At 40.2% G+C, this 12,078-nt stretch overlaps 1 protein-coding gene across 5 annotated transcripts in view; it reads right to left on the bottom strand.

The window, feature by feature from the left end:
* Window positions 1-6,121: 6,121 nt before the first annotated feature.
* Window positions 6,122-12,078, bottom strand: part of MCTP2 (multiple C2 and transmembrane domain containing 2) — a 142,476-nt gene continuing 136,519 nt past the window's right edge. For all 5 annotated transcript variants that reach the window (XM_065411604.1, XM_065411605.1, XM_065411606.1 and 2 more), the window contains 3 exons: window positions 11,602-11,711; window positions 8,460-8,557; window positions 6,122-6,190 (listed from right to left, as the gene is read on the bottom strand). In XM_065411604.1, the coding sequence (XP_065267676.1) occupies window positions 6,122-6,190; window positions 8,460-8,557; window positions 11,602-11,711 (277 nt within the window). The remainder of the gene's footprint in view (window positions 6,191-8,459; window positions 8,558-11,601; window positions 11,712-12,078) is intronic.

Raw genomic sequence — 12,078 nt, 5'->3', positions numbered from 1 at the left:
GGCACAAGGAAGCTGAGGGTCAGAACCTCGGTTCCAATTAAGTCAGCAAATGTTCTACCTCTCTCCTCCCTTCCTCTAATTAAGGCAGGTATCATCTAGTTCAGTCCAACACACTGGGGCCAATTGGCAATATTTGTCTTAGGAGAAAAAGATCTCCAGCCCATTGGCCACTTGCACTCTCAGAATTTCAACTCATACCTTTAGTTTCTACTTCATAAATTATGCTGTGTTAAGCAGCATGACCAGCTACCACGGCTCCTTGTTGCCCTGGAATAGAAGTTTTAGGCTTAAATATATTAAAGAACCACAAATCAATTTTTCAAAGCTTTCTAAATCCTCCTTGAACACTGCATTCTTTTAAATCAAAACATGGGGGGGAAATAGCGGATTAAAAATTGGTGCAAGCCCATTATGGTGCAGCTGAAATGAACCATTATTCATTTTGTTTGGGTATGTATATGTTAAATAAAACATGTCTTTTTCTCACATTAGATTCCCTTGGTGCTATAAGATTTTAGTTGTTGCAGGATTCCCTTCCCCACAATGAATCACCTGGCAGAACCTCAACCCGGAAATGATGGAGTTTCAACTGGCTTTACTTTTCCCAATTTGAGAGCGATTAAAACACCCCGTCTGCAACTCGCCAGATTAACAATCGTTTGTAGTATCTCAGCCTCCCTCTGAGTTGCTAACTTTATGGATTTTAAAGAGCAGATATTCTTATCATGCCGCTGTGTGATTTGAAGGGGTGGATGCACCAGGGCACTGACACATGCAGCTTTACAGATAAAATGCAAGTACAATATTGAATCAGAAGAGGATTCACTTCTAACACGCACCATAGTCTCTAAAGCCAAAGCTAACATTTCTCAGTCTATCAACTTAGTTTAAAGGGCTGAGAATCTAAAGGTTGGAGTTTGGTTAAGAAGCATTTTGTGAATCTTATTTAAAAAAAAAACTTAACCAAAAAAACAACAACCCCCCCCCAACCTCATCCCTGGTGCATTTCTATTGATGTTAGGGGAAGTCAATGTCAGTTCTGCTTGTGAGGGTGCTTGAAGGATCAGGGTCTCAAAAAAAAAAAAAAAAAAAAAAAAAAAGTGAATGGCGTAGAACACTGGCAATAGTAAATCTTTCTCCTCTAGACTGTTCAGGCTGGTAGAGACAGGTTGGCTCAGGTTGGTAGTGGGCTGTTACCATCTGTTGGTTAGTGGCCTATATAAAGTGAGTTAGTGGATTTCAGTCGTTCCTAGTGGACAGGTGCCTATATTGTATGAATTCCCATCACAATTGCTACTCAACTCAATCCCAGTTGAAAAGGCCACCGAATAATGATCTAGATCAGGGGTTCTCAAACCTCATTACACCGCGACCCCCTTCCGATAACAAAAATTACTACATGACCCTAGGAGGGAGGACTGAAGCCTGAGCCTGCCTGAGCCCCACCGCCCTGGGAAGGGGGGCCAAAGCCAAAGGGCTTCAGCCCCAGGCAGTGGGGCTTGGGCTTCGGCCACTGGCGGTGGGGCTGGGGCTTGGGCTTTGGCCCCGGGCCCAAGCAAGTCTAATGCCAGCCTTGGTGACCCACTTTGGGGTCCCAACCTCCCGTTTGAGAACTGCTGATCTAGGAAGCTGAACTGCTCACTGTTCTGTAAGGGTGGTCAGAGTTGAAGAACAATGAAGAAGTGGGGAGGAAACTTTAATAACATTGAAGCTCTATATCCTAAAAACAGTCCCGTCAAGCACTATTCAAGTCCAGCATCATCAAGCAAGCATAAAAAACTCGTTAAAAGAAAATAAAAAATGGTATTAAGGGAAGGGCATGAAGAATCACAGGACAATTAGTTACTTTTCCTCTGAGCTACATTTGAGCTATCTCTGAGCTATTTTAACAGGAGGTAGAATACACATTGCCCAAGTGTTTTAAAAATGTGTCAAAGGCTAAAGATAAAATATTTCATACGCAGCAAGAAAATGGAAGTTACTAAAAGTCTGCATTACCTGAATTACAAAACAGCAGCCATTTAAGGGGACACCATTAACTTGAAATCTAGCAATAAAATTTAAACTTATTGTTGCTATTGAGTAATAAAACTGAAAAGTTCCCATAATTTTACTTCCTATTTCTTTGGTCTGTGAGTGCACCAATCCCCCAGTACAGTCAGTTAGGCACAGATCAACATGAATCCAGGTGTAGGATCAGCGCCTTAGCCATCTTCTTTTTGGCTGAAAAGACTCTTATAAACATCCTCCTCCTCTTTTAAAGGACTAAACTCCCCCCCCCCCCCAAACAAACAAACAAACAACCAACCAACAAACAAACCAGGACATACTATTTAAAGGATTTTCTATCAGAAAAATGCAATTTTTAAATCAATCAGTTGAAAAAATAATGAACTGGACAGGGTCCCTTTAAAGATGCAAAATATGATGGCTTGATTAAAAATACAGTTTCTAACAGAGATGACTTTGTATGTCCTGAGTTAAAAAAAAAACCAACAGAAAAAAACCCTCCCCCCAAAACCAAGCCAAAAAACCCAGCCACCCCTTACAATTCCCACTACTTCCACATTTTATTGATATAAATAAGTAGTGGCATAGTGATAGGAACTGATATCACTTAAGGTTAAAATAAAAGCATGGCAAATACCTGCCCCTCAACCCCCCCAAAAGAAATCTGTCAATATTTGTTTGACATTTAAAATGGATTTGCTTTATTCAGGCTTAACAACCTTTGTTTGCCTGCTTTCCAGGATATGCATTTTAGTGGCAGAACTTAACCGATATGAATGTTCAAGGAAAAAATTTTACTTGCATGCATTCACGAAAACCAACTTTTCAGAAGCGGCTTGTTTGGCCGAATGTATGCAGAAATACTTGATTTGTGGGTACACTTCAGATCCGATATTTGCACAACTGTCCATGCAGTGTATATGTACATGTGTACACAGCTAACTTATCTCTAGGCAGTATAAGGATCCATAGTCAGGTGTGTGTTTCTGAATGCATGATGATAGTAAGAGAGTTTGGGATGTAAACACTATGATATGTGCATTGACGTTTCCATTATAACAATACCTTACATAATAGAACACCTGCACAAATGGTGACTTGAGTGTGGTTTTTAAAACAAAAACACACTCCACCATTCTGGACCAAGTGAAGAGTGCTGTGAAGACAGAGATTGGTCATTTGAATGTGGAGCAATCAATCACCCAAGGCCAGGTCCTGTATGTGAGGACTGGAGAACTCCTTAAGTCAAGGAGGGAGTTGGGAACCCCTCCAAACCTGTGGATGGTCTGAGAGCCATAGATAAATCCTGTAGATAACAGGATACTTGTGTTTGGATTTGTGCAGATGGCCACTTCCTCCACGCCAGTCCCTACACCACTCTTTGTTCCCCATAGCAGCATGGCTTCCATTCCAAATCCCAATTCTCTGCTGTTATTGTTATACTGCACTTCCTTCCTGTCAAGACATGTACTTTAAATATAATGTGCTTACTTTGTATGGTCAGATGTTAAGTACTGTACCACAGTAAATGTTCTACAATGAATAGGAAATATATATTCTGATTAGATTAATTAATAGCACAAAATCTTGAAATCAAATCTTTATTGCATTTCAAAATATTTATCATAACAAACAGCTCTTTGCAACATATATAGGTACCAGAACATAGCAAAACTCTTACGTTTGTGTGTCTCCAGCATAATAATCTAATACAAAATAGTCTGAAATTTAGCATACCTACATTTTAAAAAAATAGACATTACCCTACCTCCTGAATAGAAATCAGTTCATGTGGAAAATTCTATAGAAAAAATACTATTAAAATATTGGTCCCACCTTCTAAACAAATAAGGTATTTTTGCTTCTTTTGAATGTTTTCATTCAAACGAATGAACAGATTTCAGAAGTGTGTTTAAAAATGTCTCACTTTGGTCCTTACAAAATGACAGACTACAGTATGATAAACTAGATGATAGTTTAGAGTGAGACAATGAGGCATTGTTTACACAGAAGATTGAGTAACTGATTTAACAAAAGGGGTCGGTGGATATCTACTGTTTGTACAAATAGGAGATTTACTGGAGCTTTTATAATTTCTACAGGGCTCTTTCCAACCAGCTTCATTAACTTGAAGTAAATCAAATCATGCAGAGATCTGACTCAGCCAGAAAGACATGCCGAGAAAGATACAAAATGAAAAAGAACAGACACAAGATGATAAGCTTTAGAATCTTTGGCAGTTTTCATACACATTTTCTTTGAAGATTTTTAAACTGCAATCTAAATGTGTGTGCACGTGTATATAAGGAGATACACACACAATAAACACATACAGATATACACATAGTATACATACATATGTATGTGCATACATATATAGTGTATATGTACACAACACACATTTCCTTTTTAAATGACGCCTAATTTATTTTCTACTCTTTCATATATACCTACAACATGAGATCCCAGTGAAACACCTTGTTTATAAAATTAAATCTTGTATGAAAAAATTTCCTCTCCTTCAATGAAGGCATGTAAACATTGTTAAAACTACTAAAATAAACTATTAGAAAATTACTGAATTGGAGTAATAATCCATTAGCTATCACTATCATGGTCCCATTTCTTTTGCTGGTGGCACTGGTGGATACCATGATATAACTCTGCTCAAGACAGGTCTGCCAATAAAGGTAGGCCTATATTTACAGCCATTGATTAATCAGATTATTTCTAAATAATGCATTTTCAAGTCATCTGTATTCTGTGGTTCTCTAGTTTCTTTATTCTGTGAAGCACTTTAGGGGAGGCCAGTGGATGGGAGGCTGAAAGGTGTCACGAGACTTAGGTTCTAGTCAAGTCAACACCGCCTCAAGTGATTTAGCAGCATAAGTTTCCTTGAAAGTCAGCGGGATTTGTGCTTTCTTTTGCCCCCTTGAGCCTCAGTTTTCCCCATCTGTGAAATGAGTAACAATGGTTACCCAACTTTGTAATGCACTGAGTTCTGTGGACACGAAATGTTATATAAGGACTTACATTATTGGGAGAATTGAAATTTTCTCAGGGACCCACATCTCCTACCAAAACACCAGTTCTTCATTGCTTGGATCTCATACCATTTCATTCTGTGAGCTACCAGGAAAGACTCCAAAGAACATTGGTGGTCAATGAACCAGTTTGAGAGCTATTATAGCAAAGCAAAATATTTACAACCACTGCTTTGGGCACAGTGCTCTCTCCTCCTGCCCAAGCTTTTGCATCTTTAAGGCTATAAAGTATTTTTCTTCAAGAGCTGTAGTGTTGACATCTCTAGATTTAGACAAAAGCAACAGCTATGCCGAAAAATCTGATGAGATGGAATTATAAATAAGCAAGTCAGAAATATGGCCTTTTCAGGTCCGCAAATTCTCTTAACCCTTTCACAAAGGTGGATCCTGGTGTGTCCATTGCCAGCAATGGACCTCATGCCAGGCAATTCTGGCATCAAGGAGTTAACAGCAGTTTTTAAAAGCACAAGTGCTGGATGAAACTGAGATACTGTGGGAGCTTCTAGCTGTTTCTGGTAATTATGATAACAACTTTTTAAAATATACACTGCTTGAACAGAAGCAGGGTATCAAAGATTTGTTAATTCAGAGTTTAAACCCTTCTATGCGCTGTGATTTAACTGAGAAAAGAATAGCTCTCGTATCTTAATGTAAATCTGTTGGATATGTTAAAAACTAGTTCAGAGCATCTCCTCACATCAGTTTAGCTGATCTGCTATACTAGGCAGAATTATATCTTGCTACATACAAACAAGGAGAGCTGCGACATTCGGTCTTACCCTAATAATCCAAGTTAAAAAAATGGAACATGCACTTGTGCTCTTCTCCACCCACTAATTCGTCCTTGCGTTCCGCCCCGCTCTGGTTGGGCTAGGCCTCTATGCCAAAAAGAAAGGCAGCCCAGGATAGGTGCACATCAGAAAATGTATGTCTTCCAGAGGAACCATCCTTGGCCCATGGCAGTTATTATAGTGTTCATCTGAACCAAAAAAAGGGTGTGGGGAGAAAAAAATATGTATGTGTGTGTATATGGAGGGGGATATTGCATTCCAAAATCTGTCTGCATCCTACAGAGTACTCCATTTCTTCCTGAGGGGACTGGAGCTGCTGTATGGTTTCAATTCAGCACGCTGCACCTGTAAAAACAAATACACATGACGTTTGCAGTTAGGTAACTCTAGCTCACTACAGTGTGTGTTAATGGCTCCCCTAGGACAAACCAAGGGAAACTAAGGAAGGTTCAAAAGTAATGAATCATTTTCTAAACACAGGAACATGGGGGATTAATTGCAGGAAGGATTTGAGAAGTCATGCATCATTTCTTGAAACCAAAATATTAAAAGCAGATTTTTCTAATGAGATGCACGGGGCACTACCTGATCTCAGCAATGCCAGATAGACTGCCCTTTTTTTTTTTTTTTTTTTGCTCGCATTAACCTATACGTTTAATAAGACTCTCTTGGGAATGCTAAAGCAAGTGGATCCCAATATTCAGTAAGGTCAGAGTGGTCTCAAAACTGTACACAGACATGCTTTATCACTTTACAGAGGAAAAACATTTCCCCAAATAGAAACTAAACAAAGATTTTCCCCTACTTCCCCACAACAATTTCATTTGCGATATAATGGTTAAAACATCTGTGATAAATCCAAATGTGGTGTAATTCCCAATCGCACACTGTTTGCTGCATAACTGAAAAGTGTCCCCATTGAAATCATGAGAATCTTACACAGAGTACGCCGCCTTTTCCGTGCTTCTGTCCAGGCCATGTGCTACTGGCATACAGTAACAGGCTACAATACTGGGGTATTTTCTAACTCATAGTACTAGCAAAATGAAACAAAGGTACTTTAGCAACATGTTAAGTGGAGCAGGCAGAGGTGGCTTTGATACTGCCTGGGAATGGTTTTAATTAGATTCTTGTATCAGATGCCAAATGTATTCACTATTTTTTTTTTTTTTTTAGCATTTACGGCAAAACTCCCCTAGGATGGTATATCCCTTCATATGTGTTTTACCAATGCTTCCTCATAGAAAATAGCATCCTCTTCCTTACAGAGCTCAGTCAAGCTCCCCAAGGATGACAGAAACCATTCAGGAAAATGTTATAAATGTAAATCTTAAATACAACACAAATAGAAAAGCAGCTTATCTTTAAATATAAACATTAAAGGACAAGTGCAAACCATCTCTGCAAATCCAGTGCATTCTAGAATAGCAACAAAAAAAAAATACAAATACACTTAAGCTTAATGTCTCTATGATTATTTCTGTTTAGCTTTCCCCCCTAATCTATAGAGATATTTTTCTCTAGCTATAGCACTGCCATCAACCAATCTGGTGATCTCTTGAAACAAATGTCGTTGGAAACCTTTTCCAACTGTGTTTCTACCAGCTGTATTGACACCGCATGGAGACAATCATTTTCCAATCTCCAACAGAGTAAAATCACTATGGGCTAGATTGTGATCCCCTTATTTGCAGTGAGCAGCACCATACTCTGCAAGTACTACTGCTTGAGGAGTAAAAAGCTATTTCAGTGTGATTCGGGGTGGCAGAATCAGGGCCCTCAGTCATAAGATTCTGGATGATTATAAAGGATTGTTTCTTTTGTTTTATTTTGTGTGATTTGCCACCCAGTAAGACTATTTTCCTTCCACCGAGAGAAATAAATAGATCTCGACATTCTAAAAGACCCACTGTTCAGATAATTTGCAGCCAGCTGGACAAGATTATTGAATACAGTGCTTTAAAAAAATAGACATGACTGAAGTGGGGGGAGGGCGATCCTGGCTAGACTGAAAGTTATAATTCCATGCTGGTAGAAGATCAGTCTTCTTGATCACAGGTTACTTTATACAGAGCTCAAGTCTTTGCGTCATAAAAGGTGAGCGTAGCATTGTCCAAGGAACCCTGCGTTCAAGGTGGGTGGGGAAGAAGAAATTAGGATCGCAGCTGGCCCAAAGCAGATCACAGCAAGCACAAAGTCATGGAATAATCCCCCCACTCCTGTATGAGGGGATGGGGAATGCAGTAAAACCCATCCCCTCATGGGTTATCTCTGTCACTCAGAGAGATTGTATCCTCCCTCCTCTCCCCCCCACCCTCCATACAAGTATCAGAGCAAAAAGGTGAACAAACCAATAGTTCAGTAACCATGCTGTGCAAGTTCCAGATCATTTTTAAGTAGCTCTCTTCAGGATAAATTTTTCTTCAATCATCTTATGCTTCCGACAAAGGTTTTCAGCTCCTCTCTCCCTCACATTCATTGCCCCCTTTATGGATTTTCCTGATGCCTTATCTCTGTTATTCAAAATGCTTCGGCATTGTATTCCCCAAGCATAGCGCTGGCAGCTCTTAGTGCTGCTTGATGCCCCTGTTGGTGGCGGCCATTCATTACTTACCTTTTGAACATCAGATGGTACCCTGGAGAGGAAATCTAGTAACTCATTACTGTCGATGGCATAGGGATTTCTAAGCTTCTTAGTAAATTTATTTATGCCTGAAAAACAAAAACAAAACAATACAAACCCGCTTTATTTATTTATAATTGCTCAGGCAAGCGGGGGGGGGGGCGGGGGGGGGGCGGAAGGAAACAGAAATTCACAAGTAAAAATTAGTGTGAAAACAATGACTAGACTTCAAGTCATGCACATATTGCTGTCATGTGGAATCATTCACAAAAGCCTCTTGGAAGGAAGGAAGGAAAGGGAATTATTATATAAAGACTCTGCTTTACTTGGGTGGTGAAAATCCCATTACCACACCAGCAGAGAGGCAGTGGCTGAAAAAGCGTAAACTGTGGAACCCATCAGCTTTTTCTTTTTTTGGGGGGGGGGGGGGAAGGTGGTAGTGGTGGGGAATACATGGATTAACAGCCCATTCTGCTCTGAAATATAGCATCCCAGCTGGGCACAGGCCTCCGTTAGACCAAATGTGGTCCTCTCCTGAAGCTTGAGGGAAAATATAGGAGGTTGGAAGGTGAATAGAGAAATGGGACAGGGGAAGGATTTTTTTTTTCCTTCTTCTTCTCTGTTTAGTTTGAAAAAGAAAGCGACTGAAGAAATCTACCCCCCCCACGCATGTTTCATAGCTTTTTATTCTCACTGCAGAGCCAGATTTGACACATTGATTGTACTTTGATGCTGTGGGAAACTATGAAAACTTATTAGGATTTTATTTTTTGGTCTGACTAAGGTTGATAACTTGATTTATTAACTGCTGCAATGTCACTCCTAGTTTGCTCCGCAGAGCTAGCCAAACTGTGCTTAGCTGTAGCTGGTCCCAGCAATGGAATCAGGGCTCACCAGGAGCGCTGGGCAGATCACAGTTTTCTTATCCCATACAAAATTTCAGATATCAAAAATTTTTCCTGGCCTGAATCAGGCCGAAAAGTTAAAACTCTCAACAATGCTGTGAACCAAACATCTGAAATAAGTTTAATTTGGGTGGATCAAAGCATTTCATTTTGAGAATTCCAAAATGTTTTGCTTCAATTTTGACCATTTTTATTTTCATATTTATTTTTCCTTGAATTACCTTACATTTCAAAACAAAAAGTTGTTTCTAATCAGAAAATCAGAACTTTGGGTTTCAAAAATGTAAAAAAATAATAAATGATTATAATAATTTGAGTTTAAAAATTACCAAAAAAGACCCTTTTCCATGAACAGTTTAAGTGTTGCAGAAACGGCATTTTCTGACCAGCTCTACTGACGTGGGTAGAAGCGGAAGGTGTGAAGGCTCGTTTTACAATCCTAAATCATAGGGGGAGTGCCATACAACCTTGATCCAGCCCATTCTCTGAGCAATGACATGAACAAGGTCCAGCACTGGGAGTCAGAAGACCTGGGCTCTATTCCCAGCTCTGCCATTGTCAATTTAGGCAAGCCACTCAACTTCTCTTTGCCTCAGTTTCCTCATTTGGAAACAAGAATTTGTAATGTGGCTTATCCTCCTGTATAGTAAGCTTTTTAGATGGAAGGCTGAAATGTGCCATAGGAGAGTTAAATATTATTAGGAAAAGGAGAGCAAATAATAATGCATCTTGAAAATTAAAATATTGGCAACTTATAAGCAAAGAAAGAGGTCATAAGCACCTACTCTAATCACAACCCAAGCTAAAATTTCACAGCAGTTTCTCTGCACATGGTTTCAAATCCAGTGACTTCCACTCTCTCCCCCCTTGCTCTCTCTCTCAAATGTACCTGCTTCACATATGAATGCAGCTTTTAAGCTATATTCTTGTAGCAAAATGCCAACACAATTTTCTGTGTACCTGATTTTTAAAAACAGAAAATACCATAAGGTCTTTTGAGGCCTTGCCACAGGGTAGTTGTTTAACATGTATCATATTTGAAGGCCCTGTCAGTCTAGATGATGTTGACTGGATGTATAGCTTTGTTGTACTCTGGATGTCTTCCACATTGAGGCAGAAACATATTGTTACTGAACTTTTAGTTCACAGGAATCTCCTCTCTCTTTTCTTTTCATTCACTCTTTTGTTGAATTCAATAATTTATTTGATGGTTTTTCTCCCAGCTTCAGCTGTTGATAGTATCATCCACTCATTTTCCTCATCTCCATCCCCTAATGTTAGAGTGACATTAGTGGATGCTTCATCACGGTAAAACTAATCAGGACTGACCACTGTCCAGAAGCATACAGTAACATGATGGTGTGACATTGCAAAGTTGTTCAATGAAGCTACCCTGCCCTCTGGTTTTTGTTCTTTCACCCCAACCCAGATTTAGCATTGTAAATAACCAAAGAAACTGATGAAGGGTGACAAAAACATTCTGAGAACAAAAAATCCAACTTTCTCTTATTACAGACATACATTAAGGGCCTCATTTTCAGACTCTGAGCTCCATTAGTACAGGCATAAATCTGCACACAATGTGGTTTTGCATACAAAAATTCTATTCCCTATTTTGTCTAAACCAGGGGTCGGCAACCTCTGGCACGCGGCTCGCCAGGGTAAGTACCCTGGCGGGCCGGGCCAGTTCATTTACCTGCTGACGCGGCAGGTTCGGCCGATCGCGGCCCCCACTGGCCGCGGTTCACCGTCCCGGGCCAATGGGGGCTGTGGGAAGCGGCGCGGGCGAGGGATGTGCTGGCCGCGGCTTCCTGCGCTCCCATTGGCCCGGGACGGCGAACCGCGGCCAGTGGGGGCCGCGATCAGTTGAACCTGCCGCGTCAGCAGGTAAATAAACTGGCCTGGCCCGGCCCGCCAGGGTGCTTACCCTGGCGAGCCGCGTGCCCGAGGTTGCCGACCCCTGGTCTACACTAAGGCTCCCCTTACAGTAACCATAAGAACATTTTAAGAAAAAGCTCAGAATAGGTAAATCCTTAGTCTACCAGCAGAAAGTCTGATCTCCAGTACAAATGTTCATTTCCACCAAGGTTTATGGAGTGTTTATTATCCTCAGAGGGCTTACCCCAGATATTTGATGCCTGTAACAGCAAGTTTAAAGATTTATTATTCCCACTTATAAATTAATATTGGATTCTTCCCATGCAAATGCAATATTATGGAGCACTTACCCCAGATTAAAACAATGTACCTCAATGGTATGAAATACAAAATGACTGTCGCTGCTGTCAGTACCAAGCAGGCCAGGACCGACAGGAAAGGCACTGTCCAGTTGAATGTGCTGTAAATAATAATAAGAAAACCTCTTCAGTGTTACTGATCTTAAATGCGGTCTATAACTTACAGCCCATGAAGAACTCAATGACTCTTTCTGCAATATTCAGTGCATATAAATAAACTGTAAAGTAAAGCACAGAGCCTTTGGAAGACAATACGTAGACTTCTACACCTGGGTGCTACAAAGGGAATAGTCTCTGGAGTCTACATATCTTGTTTCATGTCTATTACTATTCTTATTTAGGGAACTATCACAAGTCAGCAGCAGTCCAAGCCTTTTCATGTCACCAATGTGCCTCTGACTTGTTCTAGAGAACCCCAAGCAAAGGTAAAGGAGAGATTCAGTCACCATACTCATTTAGTCTTTGATA

This window comes from Emys orbicularis, chromosome 10, assembly GCF_028017835.1.
Source record: "Emys orbicularis isolate rEmyOrb1 chromosome 10, rEmyOrb1.hap1, whole genome shotgun sequence".
NCBI classification, from domain to species: domain Eukaryota; kingdom Metazoa; phylum Chordata; order Testudines; family Emydidae; genus Emys; species Emys orbicularis.
The sequence above is the reverse complement of the archived record's forward strand: the minus strand, read 5'-3'. Positions and strand labels throughout refer to the sequence as shown.